We start from the raw sequence: 24718 nt of genomic DNA on the forward strand, positions 1-24718 counted from the left end.
AATACCAGCAGTCTAGCATAGGAGGAAAATCTTTCATTTATACTGGATAAAAAATTTGGAATGAAATGACAAGACTTTGACGGGATTTTCTGCAAACACATGAACTAATGTAAGACTTTTCATTAGATGGTTTATACATAAGGAACTAGGTCATTTCGCTGTAGTTTTTTACAAGGTGTTTTGTTTTGGTGGTCATATTAGGGGTGTAAATAACAGTTTATTCTGTAATAAAATATCCTAAAGTATACTTTAACTTCTACAACCTCTATTGTCTTTTATTTTAAACTATCGAGATATCAGTAGTCTCTTCCTTTGCACATCTGGCTCCCTGCTAAAGACACGCTCACCCGTCTCTGATCAGCTTGTACCCGTGTCATCGTGCGTTCACAGAGAGCCAGACAGCACCTATTTCGAGCTCCCCCCAAGCAGCCAGCCAGGTGATCACCCAGTGCCTTCGACCAGCACCCCGGGGAACCACTGCAACACGGCAGAGGTCTCCATGGACGTCTACCACATGAGAGACATGAACGACAATGTGATGGTAGGAACACGAGCTCACGTTTCAAGCTGCGGTCAAATGTTTGGTTTTTCCTTCCGAGAAGTTGAGGGTTGGTTTCTTCACTAGGAGAGCTCAGCGCACTGCAGCGCAAGAAAACCCACACAAAAAGAGCAAAGAACAGTACAGTAAAGAAATGAGAAAACAGCAAATGCACAAAAGTGCAGCCAGCAGTGAAAATGATGATGAACCTGGGACACGCTTGTTTTTTTTATTTAATGCTTTGTGATTTTTGGAGTTGTCTTTGCTTCCTGTTGTTTGTTTGTGCGTTAGACAGACAGACAAATAGTTCTAATTTCATTTGTGCAAATTTGCCGTACGTTTCTGTGGGGGATTGTGATTGTTGTTGTGCTTATTTGCATCACATGCTGTCAAATCAATGAAAGTGTTGTCTTGCTTCGCTTGTGTTGAGATCACACACACACACACAGGCACACACACACACACACACACACACAGGGTTCTTTTTCAGTCTTTTTTTTTTTTTTGCATCTTCCTGCTTTTTCCCTCCAGTTGTAAAGGAGATTCCCTCTCGTAGTTTCCCTCTCCTCTGCAGCTCTTTCCCTCGCTCTATATCCCTGCTGAGCGGTCTGTGGGGACTGTGAAGTGGTGGTGTTGGTGTGTGTGTGTGTGTGTGTGTTGGGGGAGTACTCATTAAATCCCAAGCCTAGACCCCTTGCTGCTCCGCTGCAGAGCCATCTGGGCTGTACCCGTGCATTAACAAGCACGCACATATGTTAACAGGTGTAGGCACCTGCTGAACTCCGCACCCACAGAAAGTAAAGGAAAGTATTTATAACAATTTATAGCAAATTTCCCCTCACGTCATCTCACAACCACAGCGTCCATCTATCTACCTTTGTCTTTCACAGAGGTACGGTAGGTCCCTCTCTATCAACCACACCTATGCTTCCTTCCCTTTCCTGTTGGGAGCATTGGTCAGATCTAATCTTTAATTGGACAAGCCTGGGCCTGCCCGGCTGGTTAATGAATAGTCATATCAGTTTTAAAAAAAAAAGAAAAGAAAAAAAGAGGTGGAGTCAAGGTTTGTTGTTAGATGCGAGAGGAGTAGGGAAGGCCCACCAGTCGAGCAAGGGGAACAAGTGGAGGAGAGGAGAGGCGGGACGTCTTCGGTGTCCTCCATCATGTCCTCCTCCTCCTCCTCCACGGCGGGATCACCTGGCCACAGAGAGCTCAGCTCTTACAGCGGAGTGTGAGTCCGACGAGATGCAGAGGTGTCACAGAAATAATTCAGGAGCCTTAAGATGCTGTGTGATGTGGTAAGTGAACAGCCGTGAACCTTTAATGCTCTGGCACATTCAGATTGTTTGAACATTGCGGCGTTGTGGTCTGATAGTGTATTTTTTTTTTTTTTATGGTTTTACAGTTTTTAAATGAGCGAATATGCTCATGACTGATGTTTGCGCTGTTTGAGAGTCGTGCTTGCTGCCACCGTGGTCTTGTCAATATAAACTTGCATGCTCATGATTCAGAACAGTTTAGTGAGTGTCCTGGTGAAACCTCAGAAGTTTTATCAATTCATTCGCATGAGGAATCAGAAGCAGGCCTCTCAGGTGATGCACGCTCATCGTACCACACGATGTTGATTCGAACTTGCTGAACTGTCCGACCGACTTGTCTGACTTTAATCATTAAATATTTGATTTGTTTTAACTTCAAATCCATGAAATCCAAATATTCCTCCTGTATACCTTGGCTCGAGAATGAGCTGCAGTATATGCAGTTACTGCACTTTGCCAAGTATTCCCAACAGGGGGCAACCTCCGTACACGTCACTCCGCCTCTTACCTCCCCTCATCCTCAGCTCCGTTCAACATAGCTGAAGTCGTTTAGACATGCTCCACTTTTCATACGGGGGGTGGGCCGCGCTAGCTGTTAGCTGTGTTTAAAGTGACACTTCTAAGAAAACATGTCACATATTCTCTTCAGCTACAAGTCTATTATCACTCATCTTGACAAGTGGAGGTTGCCGCGGCTGGCTTATCTAGGTTTCTAAATGGCTTTAAAAGCTTGTCTGTGAGTGGCAGCTACCACGATGGCTGCCCATAGGGGACATCAAATGCTACCAGGAGTGGAAGCGTAAACACATATAGACAGTACACACAGTAAACACACATACACACACACACACGTTTGCTCACACACTGGAGCAGAGGCTTTAGCTCTGTTTCAACTTGTTGCGGATTGAGTTTAGGCATTGAGACCGAGCACACCTGCGAGTGTCTGTGTGACAATGTGTGTGTGTGTGTGTGTGTCAAGCGTTTTCTCTTGTAGATGCATACACCTGGGCCTCTCTTGTGTCTGAAAAGCCCCTTTGATAATACCTGTTCGAGGAAGATTTCAAAGGTAGTAAACTGTCAGATACTAGGGAGGGGTCACAATAAGTCTTTCATGCACCGTCCACCAGAAAACGAACATCAGAGCACGTCAGCCTTGATGCTGACTGTCATATTATTTTAGATTTAATGTGGGTAAATTATTTCGGTGATAGTGATTTAATTCTTCCACCGAACATGAAACATTTTGTGATATACCTTAGTGGGGAAATGTTTTAATGTCTAGTAAAGTAGCAATTGTGACATAGGTTTTCCCGAACCCAGATGTATTCTGAGTAAAATGCAAGGGTGCATCTGAGGTAGAGTCAACGTATGGATCCACACACCAGCGCATGCGCGCATCCTCATTTAACCTACATAGTTTGCATTAAGTCTTGGACGTTGACCTGGACCTTTGCTTTAAAGTGCACACATGGGGTTTACACATCCTTGTGCAACTTTTTCAGAGCTATTCCAGTTATGTATGTTCTGTGTGTTTTGTTTTCATTTTTATCTTTTCCGGAGTGGGTTCACCAGTTTCAGTCTTTATTTTCCTTATTTAAAAATATTTTAAAATATTTCGTTTTACTTTACAATTTACTTACTTTTCTCGATTCTCTGTTTCATTAAGTGTATTCCTCCTATTTTTTATTTATTTAATTTTAATAAATTAAGTACATGATCCCTTTCATTTTTTTTCTAAAGTCTAGTTAATTTTCTTTTTCTCACCTAGTTTTTCACTTTAATTAATTATAATGACCCTGGCGTTACACGTTAGCATCTGAAATTTAATACACAGACCAGAGCTGAGGTGGAGGAATCTCTAGTTAAAATGAATCCATTTGGGATTTAATAATATTGCATATGAACATGAAGATAAAAGCCTAAATCAGATGTGGAGTAGTCTGTATGTTTTTAGGTGGAATTTTAATTATGAGCAAAAAGGAAAAAAAAATCACCCCAATGATGCTGTTTTATATCTAATATTGCTGATTTATTTCAAACCTTTCAAAGTTTTCAAAAGTCTGTGTTTCTGAGGATGTTTAGTTCCAGCTGCTGATTTATTGCCCTATTGATAAATCCTACTGGAAGGGCTGGGGAGGGACCGACCCTTGAACTCTTGTCCTTTCGTGTGTTTTCCTTCTTGCCTCTTTCTCTCTTTCTCTCTATCTGTCTGTCTCACTCTTCAGTCAGACCAGACAGTGTTTACTTAGTGCAGGCCTTCACAAGGTGTTTTGGAGCGTGTGTGTACATGCGCCCCGGCATTGCCGTCTATGTCCGGGCATGCCGTAATTAGAATGTCGTACCATTTTTTGGGTTCCCATCCCTCTTTCCCTCTCTGCTTCTGCTCCCTTCGTGTCAGTCTTTCGCTCCTCTCTCTCCACACCAGTCCTCACCTTTCCTTTCTGCCCGGTCCTGGCGTTACATGTGTCTGCGTGTGCGAGGTTGCGCTGCGTCCACTGATGCACACCTTGCTTGAACTCTGTGGTTTGGCTATGGTCCTGCGCTCTCTTTGCTTTGCTGTGTTTGGACGTCTGACTGACTGAGGATTAGACAGATGAGACTTAAACACTAGAGGATGTACTACGTGAAGAAGAAGGTAAAGACTTTGTTTTTGTCTGCTCCGCTGTGTTATTGGATGTGTGTGTGTGTGTGTGTGAAGTGGCTACTTCAGTGTGAAACTTGCATCAGAGTTAATTACTTGACACCGATGGGGTTTATTTAGTCTCTTGCAGCCGGTATAAATCTGGAAATACATTTTTTCTATTCCTCTTATTAATGGAGATTATTTCACATGTTACATGTTGGTCAGTTTATCATGTTCAGTCTGAATCAACTGGTGTTTCATTGGTTGGAAAGTTACAAATAAAGTTAATGAGCTGAGTGTGGACAAGTGGACTTTAGCTGCTGCTGCTGTTGTTTTCTGGCTTTTTTTTGTGTGTGTTTCTGTACATAAAGTGCTGCGGTTAATCACCAAAAATAAATAATGAGCATTTCCTTCCACAGCGGCTCTCGAGTTTGTTTGCTGCTATGTGCATCGGCCTCACAGAAAACATTAACTTTGACAAGTGTGTCAATCGCACTCAACTCCGGTGCTTCAAATCTTTCCTCTCCTCGAACAGGGGGAGGAAAAAAAAAAAAAAAAACGAGAATGGCAGGCAATTAGGCAGAGCACAGATTATGTCTGTTTGACATCTTGCCCCAAACAGCCCCGGGGACGCTACCGTGCAGGGGTCTTCACTTCAACTGCCACTCACTCACTCACACACAGAGGCAACCAGTTGCCCTGCAACTTGTGAAGATTGTCAGTTTTCAAACACATCACACGAAATATGTCCAGCATCGATCGTGGACAAGACAGTTAGGCGTGCACCCACACTCACGCAGCATCTCACACACACACACACACACACACACACACACACACACACACACACACACACACACACACACACACACACACACACACACACACACACACACACACACAGCACTCCCTTCTCAGTGCAACCCGACCTACGTTTAAGCCTCCGAGCCCCTGTCTCTCTGGCACCTCTACCTGTGTCCTCCCTCCTCCTCTCTCCTCCTCCCTCCGTCTTCACCTCGCTCATTTTCCTCCCTCTTCCCTTCTCCCCAGTCCCAGTACAACTTGCTGAGCAGCAGCATGGAGAGCCTGGGGAGCCGCGCGACGTCCGCCAGCCCCTACAGCTCAGAGAACGCCTCTTCGTCGGCCGTGCCCACCCCCTCGCCCTACTCCCAGCCCAATTCCACCTTTGAGGGCCTGTCGCCTGCCCCGGCCATCCCTTCCAACACCGACTACCCCGGGCCGCACGCCTTCCAGGTGTCCTTCCAGCAGTCCAGCACCGCCAAGTCAGCCACATGGACCGTGAGTACACTCACTTTCGTGGCTTTGGCCAGCGACGAGTGCATTTGTGTGTGTGCGTGTGTGTGTGTGTGTGTGCAAGTAGTCTTTTTATTTCCTATCTTTCAAACTATCCATGTTTGTAAGTTACCACCTTGCACGCATAAAAGCACACACACACACACACACACGCATGCACACACACAAAGACACTCTTTCATACACACTGACTCAAGCCAGCACATGTGCAGGCGTGCAGCGTACAAACGAAAGTAGTACTAACATTCAGTGATTCATCTTGTTTCACCTCTTTTAGTTAAATGTGCGTGATGAATGCAACAAAGGAAGTTTGGTCAGCGCCAGCTTTTTGGAGGCTTTTCCCCTCTAAGTAAACCCACTACTTGACAAAACAAAAACACTGTCTTTCAAGCACACGATTCAGTATTAGTTTCAGGTGTTGTTCTGGTTAATGTGTAATCTAGGAATTTCGGATGAACCAGTTTGTCAAACACAGTTATTGTCATTTCATGGGCACAGATTTCTTCTCGTCCATTTCCGAACACGCTTCATGACATTTACAGAATTTACTTAAGGATCTGACGCGGAAAACTTTGCGTAGCATGTGACGGTGTTGAGAGACAGGTGAAATGGGAGCTGCATAATTCGCCATGACCCGATGAGAAATCTCCCGCTGGAAAAGGTGTCACCTCCGACTGTCACACAGTTGACCTCCCTGAAACAAGGGAAACAAGAGACAAACTGCTCTTCCCTCACTGCGCGTCCGTGATGGAATAAGCTCCTCCGCGGGCGGCTTTGTTTGCTGGGAGTAACCATGCGTGGTGAGCCCCTTTACTCAGCCCTCGGTGATGTAAGGAGATCCCCCCCCTCTGGACATTAGAGCGGTGGTCTTTGACCTGCAGCCTTTCTTTCTTTCTGTGTCTGTCTTCCTTTCCTTCTTAGGACACACTCAAGGCTGTCACCTCTGGCGCCTAAAGTTTCTCCCTGTCCTCTCCTAGAATGTGTCCATCATCTCCTTTGTCCCACTTCCGCTCTCCCACTCAGGAAAACATAGGTCGGATATCAGTTACAGTTCCTCAAAGCAGTTACTGCAACGAAATGACATACCTAAAGTACGACAAACAGGGTTATTTTATTCAGTGTTATAATTTTATGTGCAACTAAGCTACTGTGACCAAGTAATTTCCCTCGTGGATCACTAAAGTCTGCCTAAGTCTAAGTCAATTCCACTTAAACTTTCTGATGTATCCTCCAGGACGTCCCATTAGTTTACAGCCAAGATCAAGATCAGCTACTTTGAATTTAAAAGATCTTCTCTCTATTTTTTTCTTTCTTTTTTTTGTTTTTAATTTTCTTTATTTCTGCCTTCGACTTGCACGCATGATTTTTCACGTTATCTATTTGTTCGTATCACTTTTTTTTTGGCATTACCACTGGAGTAGAAGTGAAGGAGTGCTTGACTGTCGCACGACTCACGATACAGATAATGAGGCAGCAGAAAAGGGATTGTGAGGAAACCTGTGATTATTTAGATGCCTCTGCTACCATTAAACCGGATGGATTAGAAGGAGCGTGAGGGGGAGAACGGGTGATTGCTCAGAGCATTTATGGAGTTTGTGGTAATGCTTCGTTTTTTGTTTTTTGTTTTTTCTTGGGTGCCTGAGTCTAAGAGGGCACAATTACATTTAAGTGATTTATGATCAGTAGCATGAAAAACCTGATTTATGAGTAAAAAACACTAAAAAAAAAAATAATGTAGGATCTTGTGCTATCTTGTAAATGCAGGTAAAATTAAAAGACAAAAAACTGCAGTTAACTTGGGTATTAGAAAACCACGTGTGCATAAATGCTGGCCAGACTACGCAAAATGTTTTTTGAGGGCTCAAGTCTTGTCGGCGGGACGATTTGGAAGTGTTAGACGCGAAAGGATGAGAAATTACGGTCATGCCGCTCAGAATGAACATGTTTGTTCGAATGGGAAGGGAATTGCCCAAAGATTACATTAGGGCTGCATGAGGATTTGTGTGTGTGTGTCTAATGTGCATGTACATATGGGTGTGAGTATTTATGCTGGATTCAGTTAAATATCCAGGTTTGAACATGTTTGGGGGAAAAAAAGGGATGACTGTGTGGACCAGACTGACTCACCGTGGTTTCTCGCTGGTTCTTTGCGGCCTCAGGCAACGGGGAATGCCGAGTGCCATAGGGGCATATTGACTATAATCAGTTGTGTGGCCGCCCTGCTTCCCATCCATCTGTCTCCCACTAAGAGCGGGTGGCATGCATTGTGCTTTGAGAGATTACGAGAAAGGTGGCTGCCTGTTGCATCAATCATTCCTCATTAAATCCCATCATCTGAAGTTGGCAACTAATGACTTACGGAAGGTTGGATTTGCAAAGAAGAGAAGAGAAGAGACTCATTTTTTTCCTCATCACAGTGTTTCCACATCGATAAGTCCATCCAAATCCACGTTAAGCTAGTCTGGTAACCCCCTCTTGTCTAATCAAGACACAGTGCATTAGTGATAATAGCTCTGAAACTGTGCCGCTCTCCTGCTCCTAGAAGATGATTCCTTGGCTTGGATGCAGGCGAGCGTCACCATGGCTGGAAATGAGATCTAACACCTCAGCATTGTCAAATAATAGGACCTCTTTCCATACACTCAGATTTTAGCTGATGCTGTGCGTGTGTGCGTGTGTGCGTACACTACGTGTCAGGAGTGTGATGCGCTGGGGCTGCAGGCTCGAGCATGCACTACAGAGCAGCTTGTCAGAAGCTGCTCTTCCCAGTTATTAGTCTCTCTCCGTTAGGACACAGGTCCCAACACGTTCCCGCGCGATGCATCCCTCCCTTCCCTTCACCGCGCATCATCCACGGCCCCATCACCTCTGGTCTTCCTGCCAAGCTTCGGATCGAGGGAAACACACTTGATGAGGAGGGTTTTTCACACGCACAGATGCGTTTCCCCTGAGACAGTGCACAAGAGAAATGTATGAATTTATTCCTATTGAAATGACCTCCCGTGATTGAGATTCGTTCGTACAGTGAACACAAGGGCATTCATAGTCACCCAGGGCGACGAAGGGGTTAACAAACCTTGTACAACAGTGTACATTGTACAGTATCAACTCTGTTCAGGAAGTTTTTTAGGCTGGGGTGCTATCAATCCAGGAACTAATAAGCTAAACATGCTCTATTCTGCTGTGTGTCCCGTAACACTCGGCGTACACCAAATACTGTGTACACTACGCTGACTAAAAGAGTGAAGGTTTATCTCCACGGACGGTGCCAGCACTGTAAATTAGAGTCATTGAATGTGCAGCGACTAGCAGTCACATCTTGAGTGTCTCCGAGAACCGCAAACACTTTAAGTTCGTTAGAGTCGACAAAACAGCAATTACCCTAAAAAAAGTGGGAGATTCTGATTTGAATCCAGTATAATTACAGACTGTATAGAAAGTCAGATTAGACTGTTTTGGACATGTGCAGGATGAACAGTGCATGTCAGCTCTATGCGCTTGTTTACATGTGTGTATGTGTGTGTGTGTGTGTCTGAGAATCTGCATAAACTTATTTGATATTTGTTAAGCGAATTTGCAGCGGGCAAGTTGTTGCTTGTGCGCATGAATGACGGACTGGCAATTATCACCTTGTCTCCAGGAGCCTGTCAGAACCTGCCTCCGCTGGTCCACCATGTAGAGGCATGGAAGGAAAGGTTGAATGATGCATGGATGGCTGATTGGATGGATGGAAGTATTTCACTCGCATCGATATACTAAAATGGAACGCTTGAAAGTTTAATCGCGTCCGTCTTGCACCGAGGACCAGTTCAATATTAACAGGGAGACAATGCGTTGTCGATTAAGTCCGTCGACTGGCTACAGAGATGGGCGAACCCTCTGTGATGTCACCCCTAGGATTATGAAGAATGGTTTTGAAGCTCAGTGTGGGTGGCAATTGCAAGGACTGCAGTTTTTGGCTCAGCTCGGTTTAGTCACTAGCATCATACAATCGTGAAACGCACACAGGATTCACTTTCCTTTCATGAACATGTAGAAACTCACCAACATCTCTGGGCTTGTTTCCGTCCAACAAGACGGTTGCATCATGGGGTTACGGAAGATATCCCATGTTGCTTATGTCCTGCCCAGAGACATAATGTTGGAAATAAAAGCAACATTTCATCTCAGTATTCAGTCTCAGCCTTGACTTTGATCCAGGATGCTGATTTTTTAAACCCTTAAAATTTGCCTTTGGCGATCTGTTAAAGCTCACGGTTTTTGAATTACCGTAACTCACAGTGGTTTGTGCTATTGACAAAATTTAAAGCGTGGCTAAACTCTGGGAAGTCGTGCTTTTGTCTGGAAGACTTGTGTGACATCTCAAGGGTATAACTAACAAATTCCTCCAAACAACTCTCTCTTGTTGGGTCTCCCTGGTCTGCATCATCATTACCATAATGGCAGCTTTTTTTTTATATATACATTTTCCCAGTGTTGAGCTACACTTTGACTTTTGTCCATTGGTCATTTTATCTGCAGGCCAATGTTGAGGTCTTAAAGGGTTACGTCAGCCCTACTATCATTTGCGCCATCAAGCAGTTGATCTCCTTCCTGCATGGATATTGTCAGGTCTTTCACAAATTCATAACAGAACAGTTCATTTGAATTTCTTGGGTCATATTTACGTTTGAAATGGTCAAATTCTGTCACCGACAAAGACAGATGACTGTGTAATAGCTAAAGATAGTACAGCGCTCTGTCAAAACTTTGCGTAAATTTAAAACAGAAGTAAAAACTGCCTGTCAGTCTTTTCCAAAATCTCAGCTAATATGCTCCTGTCCACCTCCGCCCCCATAGTTCCAGTTTGGCCTTGGATGCCATGTCATCTCCCCTTTGAAGAAAGAGGCTGCACAGATAAACTGTGCATGGTTCAGTGTAGTTGCCAGTTGCGTTACGGTTCCCAGCCTGGAGGTTAGAGACTTATAGCAATAATACTCAGAGTTTCTCATAATGCAGCTCAAATAGCATCTTTTGTCAGACCTCTGGCAAGTTTTTCGGCTGCTTTCACAGGCTGGTTTTTATAAGTAAACTGCTGCTCATTTTTTAAGATTCGTGAGACAGCACATAGGAAAAAAGTGGATGTGCACGTACGCTTCTAAAATTCTAGCTCATGTTATGTATTCTCTTAACACAGCATATAATGATTATAGCAGGGTGATATTTGGCACGTTTGGCTAATAATAGGGTTCAGGATTGAACTCAAATTCTACAACATCACCATGCATGGATCTCAAAAAACACATTCACCACGTGGCATTTGAAGAACCAAATGCAACTGGAAAATAAGTAGCACGTGATACAGACCTGGGTACGACTGAAGCCACTCATCGTCATAAAAATACAAAACAAGACAAAATTCCACTCGGTTCTTTTTCATCTGCTGCGTCATAAATGCTGAGCTGTCTGCTCTGTACGTCTGCCATATAGGGTGCGCTGTTACCTTTGTATTATAACAAGTCCACACAGGACTGAACAGACTTAGATTTTGATTTCCAAAGGAAATATTTTTAAAATTTTGCGGTTTTGTCGGGGCATGTTAAGGCTGCTCCATTTCTCGTCATGTCCTCGAAAGCATGTCTATTAGCTCTCTCTCTCACACACATGCACACACCCACACACATAAACACTCATTTGCATATTTTCATTTAAGTTAATCCGAACTAAAAAAGAAAAAGTGACACGTTAGACTGCTGCACCAGACATTTTTCTGTTTTTTTGCATTTATTTATTTGTTTTTGTCACATGCTGAACACACCCGGACATAATCATTTTCTTTTCCAGTGTGTCCTTTTGAACTTCCACTTTTTATCTGCAGCATCTCACATCACAACCCTCACACCCAAGCCTGCTGGATTATACTCGGCCCCCGGGTGTTTTCCCCTTCCATGCAGCTTCTCCTGCTCTTAATGTGACACACTTTGCCCTCATGTTATGATTGTATGTGGTAGTCACGGCTTCGTCTGGTCACACCTGACTCGTCTGTGGTCTTCATTTGTCCCCCTTGTACTCTATTCTTTTCTTTGTGTTGGGGATCAAAACACATTTTTTTTTCGCTCATTGGCTCTATGCACAGCTACTTCTTGGGAAATTTGACAGTGAGAAGAAATTCTTTCTTCATCTATCAGAAAAAAAAATCTGAATTTGACGATTATCATTCAGGGAGAAGGATGAATTCCTTCCAGCCAAGCGTTGAAACTTTAACCTGACAGCATTTATTTCCAGGCAGAATTGTAAAGAATCACTGCCTGTTATGCTCCTATAACATCAACATATTTAAGTCTTTTCATTCATGAGTTACAATGACTCCTTTTAATTGGCTGCGTATATTCTTTTCCTACACAGTACTCTCCCTTGCTGAAGAAGCTCTACTGTCAGATTGCCAAAACCTGTCCAATCCAAATCAAGCTGTCCTCCTCTCCGCCACATGGCAGCATCATCAGAGCCATGCCCGTCTACAAGAAGGCGGAGCACGTCACGGAGGTGGTCAAGCGATGCCCCAACCACGAACTAGGGCGCGACTTCAACGACGGTACGATCGACGAGATTGTAGCCCTTTAACTGATTTTTATTTGAGCTTATCCAGATATATGAAACTCAAAATGTGTGCCAAAATAAAAAAAAAGTTTCTCTTGAAGCACAAACAAAGCTCACCTCACTTTTATCATTATCTTCTCAGGTCAAGCAGCCCCGGCCAGTCACCTGATAAGAGTGGAGGGGAACAACCTCTGTCAGTATGTCGATGATGCCGTCACTGGCCGGCAGAGTGTCTTTGTGCCGTATGAGTCTCCACAGGTTGGTTGTTCACCTGTGCATCGTATAGATAAGCCATGTATTTGTATTAGTTACTCTATGGACTAGAAAGGAAAAGAAGATCTACAGTGACCTGCGGAAAGTAGAATTTCCACAGGGAAGTCAGTCAACTGAAGCCTTCTTGATTTCCATTTTTCAAACCCACACCAGCGTATAAATAAACTCAAGCTGGTGTTAAATGAACCCTGGTTTAGTCACTAAAATTTTTTTTTTAGCGAAGATCATCAGAGTAGTCACATATAAATAAATATGTCAGGATCGATCATCATGTCTGTGATTGGGCCTGATGAGGGTAATGAAAGGTGTAGCTGGCTCACTTTACATTTAAGTGTGTTGCAACACTGCCCTCTCATGGAGAATGGGGGGAAAAAACTGACATTCCTTGATAATCACCAGGCAGGCTAAAACCAACAAAGCTTAAGTCCTCCATTGTTTTGTGTTTCAGGTGGGGACAGAGTTTACCACCATCCTGTATAATTTTATGTGCAACAGCAGCTGTGTGGGCGGCATGAACAGGCGACCCATCCTCATCATCATCACTTTGGAAACCAGGGAGTAAGTCAAATACAACTTAGCTCTTTGACGCTTGCTTTGTTTTAGTTTTAAACTGGAGGCCAGATTAACTCCCCCGCCCACAAACTGGCAACAGCTTCACTGCAAACTGATTTTGCTCTGGCAGTGATCTATCTAGTACACAGATGTTATTAGATTTTCCTTATTTTGTTGATCCTTACTCATGTTTGCAGTGGCCAGGTGTTGGGCAGGAGATCATTCGAAGGTCGGATATGTGCATGTCCTGGTCGAGACCGCAAAGCCGATGAGGACCACTTTAGGGAACAGCAGGCCCTCAATGAGAGCGTGGCCAAGAATGGCAGTGCCAACAAGCGCAGTGAGTTGAATGAAACTGACAGTTGAATAACACGTGGCTGACACATTTTTAGTTGTTGTAGTACGGGACATCACAGTTTGTTGTCCGAAAGACTGAGATCGTGAAATGTGTTTTTGTTTTGTCCGCAGACTTCAAGCAGAGTCCACCAAATATTCCAAGTCCAAATATGAACATGAGGAAGAGGCGGCACGGAGAAGAAGAGATTTACTATATTCCTGTAAGAATAGCCTTTCAAATACTCATACATTTAAATAAAAAAGCAATATACTTAAGGCATGTGTTATGTCGCTTTAAGCCATAGGTATTCAACTGAGGGTCCGTGACCTCTAGGGGGTCCGCGGAGATCCCCTAGGGGGGTCGCAAAATTTTTGGTTGATCAGACATTTTATATACATATATATATATTTTATTCCCCCTGCACAAATTTAAATTTCTTAAAATACACATTAACATGCGTCCAACATATTTTAAGGATAGCTTAATACTAAATGCAAAATGATAATAACAATGTATATTTATAAATATAAATATCACTAGGCCGAGTTTAATACAGAACACATCAGTTTGGAGTCCTTGGCCTGAAAAACGTTGAGGACCTCTGCTTTAAGCGATCAAAAATGTACATGTACCAACCTTTACCTTTACGCCCTGACTGAATGCATGTGTTGTGTTTGTTTTGTAGGTTCGTGGTCGTGAGAACTTTGAGCTGCTGATGAAGATTAAAGACAGTTTGGAGCTGATGGAACTGGTGCCACAGCCCCTGGTGGACTCCTACAGACAACAAACACAGCAGCAGCTGCTGCAGAGACCGTGAGTCACTAGAGTACACACACACACACACACACACACACACACACACACACACACACACACACACACCGATCCAGCACAACATTACATTATGACCACTGACAGGAGAAGTAAATAACACTGAACATCTTGTGACAATTCGGTGTTCTGCTGGGAAACTTTTAGACCTGGCACCCACCTAGAACAGACCAGGCACCCCCCCAGTAGCAGCCATCCCTGGCTGGATGCAGCCTGACACAGACACACACACAAACACTCAAAAAAACATGAAAAACAACACAAGGTGTGTTGTGACCTGGCCTCCAGATTCACTGGATCCCAAACTGATATAGTGTCTGTGGGTGACCCTCTGAGGCCCTCTGCCCTCAAAGACAACCGACTAACATCATTCTGTTGCCAGACACCACAGGACACTCTCAGAATAGCCCAGGACCATTCTGTGATGAGTACAAGGGAGACCTACACAATATTAGGAGGGTGGTCATAATGTTATGCCTGATCAGTGTATGCACAAACACACAGATACTAGTGCACATAAATACTCTAAATAAATTGTGAATGAAAAAATTTGACATACACTATTCACAAATGATCACGCACAACGACACGTAACAACTTGCACCAGTTTGTCTTCTCTGACAATCACAACTGGGAGTATTTGTAAGTCACAAAGCAAAGATTGTTACGTTGTCTTCTTCGCTTCATTAAACCTCACTAATGACACTCAGAGATACATTTTTCTCTAACTTCTGCCTCGTTCTTTTCTTGTCACTAGAAGCCACATAGCCTCTCCCTCCTCATATTCTCCACTGCCCAACATGAACAAGCTGCATCCTCACGGAGGCCTCAACAAACCGGTCAACCAGCTGTTGGGACAGCAGAACCACCAACACCAACACCCCTCTGCCCCTCCTTCCATGACTCATATGGGTGAGTGTTACGTTCACTCGCGACACCCCGCGTCTCAAACCTATTCGAAAGTAGGCCACGGCAGTTGTTTCTTTTTTCTTCTGTCTTAGCCTGCAGCTCATTGCTTTATTCGTCACCATCTCTCACAGGTTCAAGCATGCTCAACAGCAACCACATGCAGGCCAATGGCGAAATGAACGGCGGCCACAGCAGTCAGAATATAGTATCCGCTTCGCACTGCAGCCCACCCCCTCCGTATAACCCTGACCCCAGCCTCGTCAGGTACCTCACCCTCCAATGACACTCCTTCTTTATCTTCTTGTAAAGGGCCAGCAGACACTCAGATGCACTTGTTGCATTCATTTTGTCAGTTGTTTTTTTTCTCATTTCTTTGGTTTAAATGTCACTTTTGCCGCAACTTGTGTGTAGACTGAACTGTGTTATGCAACGGCTTGATTATAGCTGCTTGGTAAAGGCTTGCAATTGCATCACAAGTTCCTGAGCACGGTGACGTGGTGCCATAATGAAGGTCCACTGGGGAATTGGCAGTGTGGAAATAATGTCTACACAAATCTGAACTGGAAAAAGAGCAATAGGTGGAAAGGCTGTGTCATGGGAGTCTTTTAAGTTAAACGTGTGGCCACGAAAACATAAAAACAGTCCTGTCCTCAGTATTACTGCATCACTAACAAAGACAAATAGTGTTCTTGGATGAGATATCTACTGGCTTCATATGCAAAGACTCTAAATCAGATGTGTTGATCAGTTCCTATTAAAACATTAGTCATGTGCTGTTACCCTGCCTGCACAGCTAAGCTACTCAAGCATTGTGGACCTGCACTATGGCTGCCAGAGGATTTGTTTAATCCACCCCCCCAAAAAACCCAAAGTGTGTGTAAATCTCAAATCCTTAACTGTGTATACAGCCATCCGTTGCGAATTTCCGTCAGTAGAAATGTCTCTATTTAATTTAAAAACTGTGTCCTTGTTTATTTTTTGTTCTTGTTTTTTTTTTCTTTAAAAAAAAAAAGCTTTTACGAGATATCGTGCGGTCTAAATTTAACTTTTTTTGATACAGCAAACTTTGTCGGTCATTTTGTTTTCTAGACTGTGTTCTAGAACTTGTACAGTTAGCTTATTTTTCCAGTCACATTGTATGTCACCAAAATTTTAACATTTCATGTATTTATAATAAAGGTTCTTCACCAAAGCAACTATGGCCTTATGAATCATTAATATAAATGCATTCTTATGATTTTACTTCCACTCAATTACCGAGATGTAGAGTTTCCATTCACACGAGGCTGGACATGTGCTCTAAATCACTCACTCAGTTGTGGGATAAACCGTAAACGTTTGGGTACATAGTGCATAGATAGTGACATGTGACAGTCCTGCATGCTGACAATATTATAGAGTTGGGATATTATTTGTTCTATTCGAGCACAATGAAGTTTATATTTTGGTCACATAGCTTTGTAGCTGTGGTCTAAGCAGCCCTGCTTTTCTCCCCGTACAGTTTTCTCACCAGTCTGGGCTGTCAGAACTTCATTGAGTACTTCACCTCCCAAGGCCTCCAGTCTGTCTACCATCTCCAAACTCTCTCCATGGAGGTAACCACTCTGCACTTACAGTCTCACAGTGGAGATAAAGATACATTTTATGCATATCATAAAAAAAGAAAAATAATAATGACGTAATTGTGTCAGGACGCACATGAAGTATGAATGTTTTATGGAGAATTTTTACTCTATTCTTAAACTCCAATGCCTTCACCAGGATTTAGGTGCACTGAAGATACCAGAGCAGTCCCGCCTTGTCATCTGGCGAGGTCTGCAGGACATGAAACAGGGTGCTCCGCTGCAGCTGCCCACCTCGTCTCATCACCACGACTACCATGGCCAGCAGCTGCTCCGCTCCAGCAGCAACATGGCCGCCTCCGCCATCGCGGCTATCGGGGCGGCGGGCGGGGAACTGCAGCGGCAGCGCGTCATGGAGGCCGTGCATTTTCGCGTGCGCCACACCATCACTATCCCCAACAGGTCCGGTGTGGTCGGACCGCCAGGGATGGCAGCAGGTGCCGATGAGTGGTCTGACTTTGGTTTCGACATGCCTGACTGCAAAGTGTCATGTAACAAGCACTCCATCAAGGAGGAGTTCATGGACAGTGATGTTCACTGAGAGCGAAATGAACGAGATGCTGTCAGCGTCGGCCGATTACAGAGTCAAACCACGTGGATGGGGTCTTTAAATGTGCTGTCATGATTTAGTCAGTGCTTTGCAGTGTGTATTATTTTTGTTGAGCAGTTGTTCGACCTGGAAGACAGGATGTGACACGAATGGTAGCAAATACCATAGTGACAATAGCATTGTCAAAGCAATGCATGGCACACATGGTCTGGACTATACTATCTCGGTCTCTGACAAGTGCAGAGAAATGTTTTCTGGGTGCACTGTGCAATAATACATGACTTGTTTATCTTTTTACATTCATTTACAAGATAATGTGCACAATCGCACAAATGGGAAAAGAGCAAACAGACCTATCTCCACTATCAGCTTGCTAGCATCCATTTCCATTTTGTATTTGGATACAAAACATTCATTCTCAGCAGACTTATTTATTTTTTTCGTTCAGTCATTCACTTGTACAAATGTACATACTGCATCTTGTAAATGTTTTGGACTAGGCGTGGTTGAAAAATGAGTATTTAGATTCAAAATGATGTATCACTTGTTTAAACCACGTGTATAGAATTGAATAGCAAATCAAACACGAGGCTTCGGGGACACGGTCATGTGTATTTTTGATGGCTGTGATAATGTGATGACCTCTAGTTCAGTATACCTTTATCACTCATTTCACTGTAGCAGATTGTTTATTGGGCTTTGGCAGTAATAGTGTGTGCGTCAACACGTATTATCAAATGTTAGGACTTCTACTGTTTATGAAGTTGTAGAAAAAATGGTGTTAATTCTTGTATAGATACACATTGCAAAACAGGTGAGAAACAAAATATCACAAGCAGTATTATATCACAATAGCAGGGATATATTAGATTTGGATTAATAATAAAAAGAACAAGTCCCTGTTTATCAAGACACTAGACAAGACAGTAGCGTTTTTGTCCTTCTCTGTATTTTGATAAACCTTGCAGGGCAAGGTCTTCATATACTGATAATCGTTAACCGTGTACCATGTCTCCATGGCACTTGTTTGTAGATATTTATTAGCAACATTCCAGTTTTATTTCTAGCTTGCCATCCGGCACGACTGATCATGGTGCGATTCTAGTATGGTGTCAAGAGTTATTCGTAGTAGGTACTTGACTTTTTACCATGACAAGAATTGTACCTTGACTTGAATCATTTTTTTAACGCCCACTCACAAAGAAACATTTCACGTACTACCCACTAACTGGTCAGAGAAAGAGCACTTTAATGCTTTAAAGGTGAACTATATTAGGATTATCAGTATTATGCATTGGCCACAGTGTAAATAAAAATGATTGTGCTTTGTTTTAATATTCTGGTGAGTCTTTTTTTTTTGTTATCAGTTTTGTAAAGATTAAGATGTGTACCTATGTATTGCTGTTCATCGATGGTAACTAGTTGTTCAGTGTTTTCGTTAAAATCATGGATTAAATGGACTAAAACATTTGTCTTCCTCATTGTCTCTTAAGGAAAGTAAAAAAAGGGTTTCGACTCGGTTGGCAGGGTTTGATTTTAATAGGCATTTAGGTCGATTGAAGATTCATGTCAGGAACCGTTTAACGGGACATGTATAGAAATTGCATTTCAATCTGTTTTATTTTTGCTCTAGTAATGCCTTGCATCGTGCTCGGTGCTCCATTACTCTGTCTGTCGTACATACGAATCCTCGCGGAAGTACTGACGTGTTCACACCAGTTCGCACGAGAAGTGGCTAGTTTAGCTAGCTAGGTAGAGCCGGGTAGTGACACAGCGGCCGTATCAGGTAAGAAAGAACCGCCATTGATTATTTTCACTGCAATTGCAAATACAGCCGAGATACACCCACAAGTCTTAAAAATAAGGAAGACGTTTTAAAGAAACTATATTATTCGATAATTAAGAGCGTGTTAAATGGTGAATAGTTTGATTTTCTCACCGTGCTAGCTTGCTAGCTGTGGAGCTGTGGCAACGTAGTACCGTATCACCGGAAGTGAGTTGTCAGGTCTTCGACATCATTGTTGGGTTTTGTAGTTCCTTTGCTCCATGATAAACGAAGCGTACAATGAAAAGAGAGAGATTAATGGACTACAAATGCGTTTTAACCTACGTTTCGGCGGAGTTATGGGAAATGTAGTTACCCAAATTCAGCTAATGGCCGATAAGAGTTGACTCAATCACTCGAAAAACTACACAACCCACAAAAGCGGAAACTCAGGCCAAAGGGTAATGTTACGTTTCTCGGGCTAATGTGTAAGCTAGTGCAAAGAATTTAAAATAATACTGCAGGCAAAACGCTATTAATAGTTGGCAACGTATAGCATTTGATTGCAGCCCTGTTGTAGTTTGAAAATATACCCGTTTTCTTACATATACGACGCGCTAGATGCCGTCCTGACTGCTTCAGTCTGTTAGTTGTTCAGCTAATGTTAGCTAGTCACAACCACTAACCCTTCTATGCGATTTTCAATTTCTAAAGCAACGACCACACGTTAAATTTCCCCATTAATCGTCCCGTTGTTCACTGCGGCAACGCGGCTTGTGTTAATCGTCGATCAAAAACTGGACCCCAAGCTTCAATCGGCAGCATTTTAGTTTAGGTGGGCAACCGGCCTAACAATAAATAGATTTATACTACACCCATCTCTGGGTTTAGATCAGGAAAAAAAAAATAGCTAGGTAGCTTATTTTATGAGAAACATTTTCGTTATTAAGACCAGTTCCACCACAATCGTTATCCAGTTACATGTATTTAATTCCGAACCACTTCTTGCCCATATTTCGTGTTTTACTTATCTAACGCAGTTATCTCGAGGCAGCTATTTATCTGGACTTACTTCATCGATGTTGAATGAGTACATAATACACAAATTGAACCCTGATTCTGCTCTCAACACTAGGCTAGGTTGTTGTACAACACGTCAGGGGTAACTCACACATTCCACAATTAGTCACAGTCTCTCACAATATTATTAAATGATTTAGTTTTTTAGTTTTTTTAGCCGAAGCAGACTATTTTAATACTCCTTTTGTAGTAGTGTGAGTCAAAATATATAAGTAGAATATTTTCACGCTTGACTGCATTTTTTTTTTTTTTTTTGTTTCATCCTAATTTTCAGAATGTCAGAAGGGGACAGTGTTGGGGAGTCAATCCATGGGAAACCATCTGTAGTTGCTGCCTTTTTCACAAGGATCGGACAGGTAAAGCTTTCCAGTAATTTCAGCAGTAGACGTGAACTGAAAGTAAAACCATCTCCGCAGTTTGTGTCTTGGTTGCTTATGAATGACATTCTTTTCCTCTGATGATAACTTTCTGAAATTCTTTTTTGAACAGGTCTATCAGTCATGGCTAGACAAGTCAACGCCATTCTATGCAGTGCGATGGGCAGTCACTCTACTACTAACTGCTGTCTACATGATCAGAGTGTACATACTACAGGTAATTGATTCACTCAGTTTTTATTTTCAGGTTCATTATATGCCCCAGGGCAGAATATAAGCAGCAACAGTTTTTAATGGCTGTAACACAAATAATACTGCTGATGAAGTGTATTGTAATTGTATTTATGGATCATTGTTTTTCGTTTGTGCTGATTTTCACCCAAGGTAAAATATTGGCTTAGGAGACATAATCATAAAGATTTTCTTCATTTTATGCATGCACGCACTGAACGTTTATGCAGTAACAAAGATTACTTCATGTTTTCTGGCTTCTGAGAATGCATTTTAACGTGACTTTTTTCATTTGCTGCTTTATAGGGTTGGTATATAGTAACATATGCTTTGGGAATCTACCATCTCAACCTGTTCATTGCTTTTCTTTCGCCAAAAGTGGATCCCTCACTGCTTGACGAAGGCAAGTTGACTCGGTTAAATCAGAACAGTTTATTTTTTAATGTTGATGCACTTGCCCCTGTTCTTTTAGGCTTTTGATTAATTACAATTATGTTCAATATCAGTTCCATCAAAGCTTAAAGTAAAACTAGATGTCTAGGTAGGCTTTACAACACTGGTGGGCATCAACTTGTTATATATTAAAGCTTTCTTTGTAAAGTTATCTCAACAAGTATATATATATACTTGTATATTAATGTATATTAAAGTGTATTAATATACATGTATATTAATTTATTTTAGAATGGGGTGGAAAGTGCATAACTTTAAACTTTGTTAGAACAATAAAACACAACAGAAAAGATCGCTACCGTGTATCCAAATACAAAACTAACACAGGCCGTTCATTTTTTTTTTGTTGTTGTTGTTGCTTGTGACCTAAATAAGTATTAGTTCATAACATGTTAGTGAATATGAAAACATCAACGTCACGCTTTTGACCTGTCTCTACAGATGAGGGCCCATCCCTTCCTACCAAGCAGAACGAGGAGTTCCGCCCTTTCATCAGGAGGTTGCCTGAATTCAAATTTTGGTGAGAGCCTAGCTCATGGTCTTACCTTCTATCAACCACATCCATAGAGTTATTGCAAATATTGTTCTTTCATGTGGTCTGTGTGGTCAAAGATGAATGCAGTCATGCAGGGCTTGTTTGGAAAAGGATGATACATTTGAACATTGAACGAGGACTGTGTTAAATTAATCCTCGTGTGTTTGGTTGTTACCCGAGATCTTATACACCCTCAATAAAACGTTACCTACACTGATGAAAATGAACAGGAATTAGCCGTCCTGCACTAGATCCTCCTCCATGACTGCTCTAATGTTTGGTTTATGTTAAAATAGCACAAGAAAACTCAAACCACACTTGAAGCAACAGCTCTCTCAGTGCGTGACTGTTATATTTGAGTGCTTGAGTTTTCATAACTGTACCCAATGAGCTGTCTGGTGAGTCTATAATACAGCCATAGAGTATTGTACATGACAAATTAAGGAAATGATTGAGTTAGGGATGAGTACGTTTGTGAATTCTTCTGCAGTGTCATTAATGCAGTTCCACTGTCGTGACTAAGGTTGTGATATTTCTTTTCTTTCCAGGCACTCAGCGACAAAAGGCATCGTCATCGCCATGATTTGCACATTTTTCGATGCCTTCAATGTGCCAGTGTTCTGGCCTATACTTGTAATGTACTTCATCATGCTCTTTTGCATCACCATGAAGAGGCAGATTAAGGTAAACACTGACAAGCCTATACGTGCAATCCCTACAGAGATACTATAGCTTTGCTTGATATTATGCAAACATTTCACTCCACACAAAAAGCATTTTGTCACAGAAAACCAAAACTTCCTGTTCTTCACTGCATGTATTTTACATACTTATGTTCGGCCTTTATCTGTCACACACTTGTTGTAAGAGCACACTGATAATCTTTCGTTGTACAACTCAGTCCTATGACTTCTTTCTTTTTTTAATAGGTTGCACAAACTTGAGAAAAACCTGTTTCTAATTTTCCTCTTTTTCTTCCTCACCTTCTCTAGCATATGATCAAGTACAGATACCTACCGTTCACACACGGGAAGAGGACATACAAAGGCAAGGAAGACACAGGGAAACCTTTTGCTAGTTAAAAACTCCCACTTCCCCTTCCTCTCCGTCTCATTGAAAATTGATTGGTCACAGCTAATGGGGAGTGATGCGGTTAGAGATTTTCTTTCTTTTTTTGTAAGCTGGACAGTAACATTAAAACATAACATGAAAAAAAAATACAAGTTTTGATCCATGGTTCACAGTTTTGGATGAGGGCTTGAGCAGCATGGATCAAAATAGTCTGGAAATATTGCCTTTGTCCTTTTTTTTTGTTTTCGAGGATTGGTTTTTCTTTATTTAGTATTCGATGACACTCAGTTTTGCCTTTTTTACGCCATTGGGTAAGTATAAAGTCATCTAAGAACCACATAGAAGTAAAAATTGTGAATTTTTTTTTTCCAATGACTGTGATTCCACGACATCTTCCTCTCCCATGTCTGCCTATTTTTTGATCGTTTGCTCTTATTTGTAACAAGTTACATATTGAAAAACAGCCAAGTTAGTCACGAAAGGACATGATTAGACAGAAGAAGAAAATCTGACGAAAGTCTTCGAGTTGAATCATTTGTTGTGATAACACAAAAAAAGTGCTTACTTAGAAATGTCTCAGGCAGTTGTCCTCTGTACTAAATGAGGAATTGGTCACATTTCACTTCAAAACGCATTCATTATGGGCAGAAAAAAAACTTATTGGAATTAAATGACCACGTTATCACAAAAGCTGTTTAAATTAGTTACTATTTGTATTGTGTGATTATCTTGGACTACATTTGAATCAACCTAATTGAATGCATAAATCAAGGAGGATGTTGCTTGTCTCAACTAATTTAGTCTCCTGTAGTCTGTGGTCTACCACTAAATCAGATCTGTCTACTTATGCACCTTTTAGGGTTTAACAAATGGGACTCTGTGTTGCTGACCACCTCTGTAGACAAAATTTTTAAAATCATTTGGGTGTGGGGGGAGGGATCGGGTATTTAGTTAAGTTTTTTTTTTTTAAAACACCATTTAAAGAGAGTAATTATCTAAACATACTGTGTCTTAAAAGTGCACAGTCAGTATTCAAATTCAGCTCACAATGTGATGAGGTAGCGGTCAGACGAAGCGAGTTTGCCCCCCGCAGCCTTTCCTCTTTGAGACATCTACCCGTTAGTGTTTCAGAGAGTTGAGGTCCATTTGGTTTGTTTAAGCTAGCTGTTGCAGTCCTCTATGATCTGTGTTTGCTTTGAAAAAAGTTCTGATAAATATAGTCATTCCACGCAAACTGTTGTTCTCTTTCTTTTGCAGAGGAAACATAAGAAAAACAAAGATTGAGAGCTTTTATTATAACAAATGGATGAAGTGGGTGGAGATCACACATTCTTTTCTATGAACCTGTTGATTTTTGTTTTCTATCAGAATGCTGGGAATCTGTCATTTCTAAATTGAACAGCTCTGTAGTAAGGGATCAAACCATTGTCCTGTATAAAAAAAAGTGAGTTTCAAAGGGTTGTCTAGATTTGTGTGTGTATATATATATATATTATATATTTTAAATATAATTTTTTTTTTTTTTTTTTTAGATTATTTTGTTTTCATCCAACCACCATATTGTTTCAAGTGTCCATTTCGTTTGAAATTTAATGAGAGCAAACCTGGTTAATTGGGTTCTAGATCTGATGAATTATATGTTTTACATTGCATGTCATTATTTTCTTGTGCAACAGTTATAAACAAAAACTTGATTTTAATAACTTAAGTGTAATTTTTTCACTCCAACTGCTATTAAAGAGGCTTGTCCCTTCGAACAGTA

General features: G+C 41.9%; 2 protein-coding genes across 6 annotated transcripts in view; both read left to right on the forward strand.

The window, feature by feature from the left end:
• Positions 1–18914, forward strand: part of tp73 (tumor protein p73) — a 25526-nt gene extending 6612 nt beyond the window's left edge. Inside the window, exons 3-14 of one of the 3 annotated variants that reach the window (XM_047608007.1) lie at positions 391–541; positions 5531–5779; positions 12179–12365; positions 12513–12628; positions 13092–13201; positions 13393–13535; positions 13664–13752; positions 14218–14345; positions 15121–15275; positions 15404–15536; positions 16774–16867; positions 17034–18914. In XM_047608007.1, coding sequence (XP_047463963.1) covers positions 391–541; positions 5531–5779; positions 12179–12365; positions 12513–12628; positions 13092–13201; positions 13393–13535; positions 13664–13752; positions 14218–14345; positions 15121–15275; positions 15404–15536; positions 16774–16867; positions 17034–17435 — 1957 coding nt within the window. In that variant the 3' untranslated portion in view covers positions 17436–18914. Of the gene's footprint in view, positions 1–390; positions 542–1432; positions 1837–3707; positions 4493–5530; positions 5780–12178; positions 12366–12512; positions 12629–13091; positions 13202–13392; positions 13536–13663; positions 13753–14217; positions 14346–15120; positions 15276–15403; positions 15537–16773; positions 16868–17033 lie in introns of those variants that run through there. The other 2 variants (XM_047608022.1, XM_047608013.1) reach the window with 2 other exon arrangements.
• A 178-nt stretch (positions 18915–19092) lies between these two features.
• On the forward strand, positions 19093–24718 carry rer1 (retention in endoplasmic reticulum sorting receptor 1). Of its 3 annotated transcripts, XM_047608095.1 has the most exons (8): positions 19093–19230; positions 20564–20645; positions 20779–20883; positions 21204–21300; positions 21792–21870; positions 22434–22569; positions 22878–22932; positions 24214–24718. In XM_047608095.1, the coding sequence occupies exons 2-8, from the start codon at positions 20565–20567 to the stop codon at positions 24222–24224; spliced, it is 564 nt and encodes a 187-aa protein (XP_047464051.1). In that variant the 5' UTR covers positions 19093–19230; position 20564; the 3' UTR covers positions 24225–24718. The 3 variants fall into 3 exon arrangements, with proteins under 3 accessions (XP_047464051.1, XP_047464032.1, XP_047464041.1); XM_047608076.1 differs by having other exon boundaries at positions 22878–24718; XM_047608085.1 differs by lacking the exon at positions 19093–19230 and adding an exon at positions 19647–19670 and having other exon boundaries at positions 22878–24718.

Source organism: Mugil cephalus, chromosome 1 (genome assembly GCF_022458985.1).
Source record: "Mugil cephalus isolate CIBA_MC_2020 chromosome 1, CIBA_Mcephalus_1.1, whole genome shotgun sequence".
Classification (NCBI taxonomy): domain Eukaryota; kingdom Metazoa; phylum Chordata; class Actinopteri; order Mugiliformes; family Mugilidae; genus Mugil; species Mugil cephalus.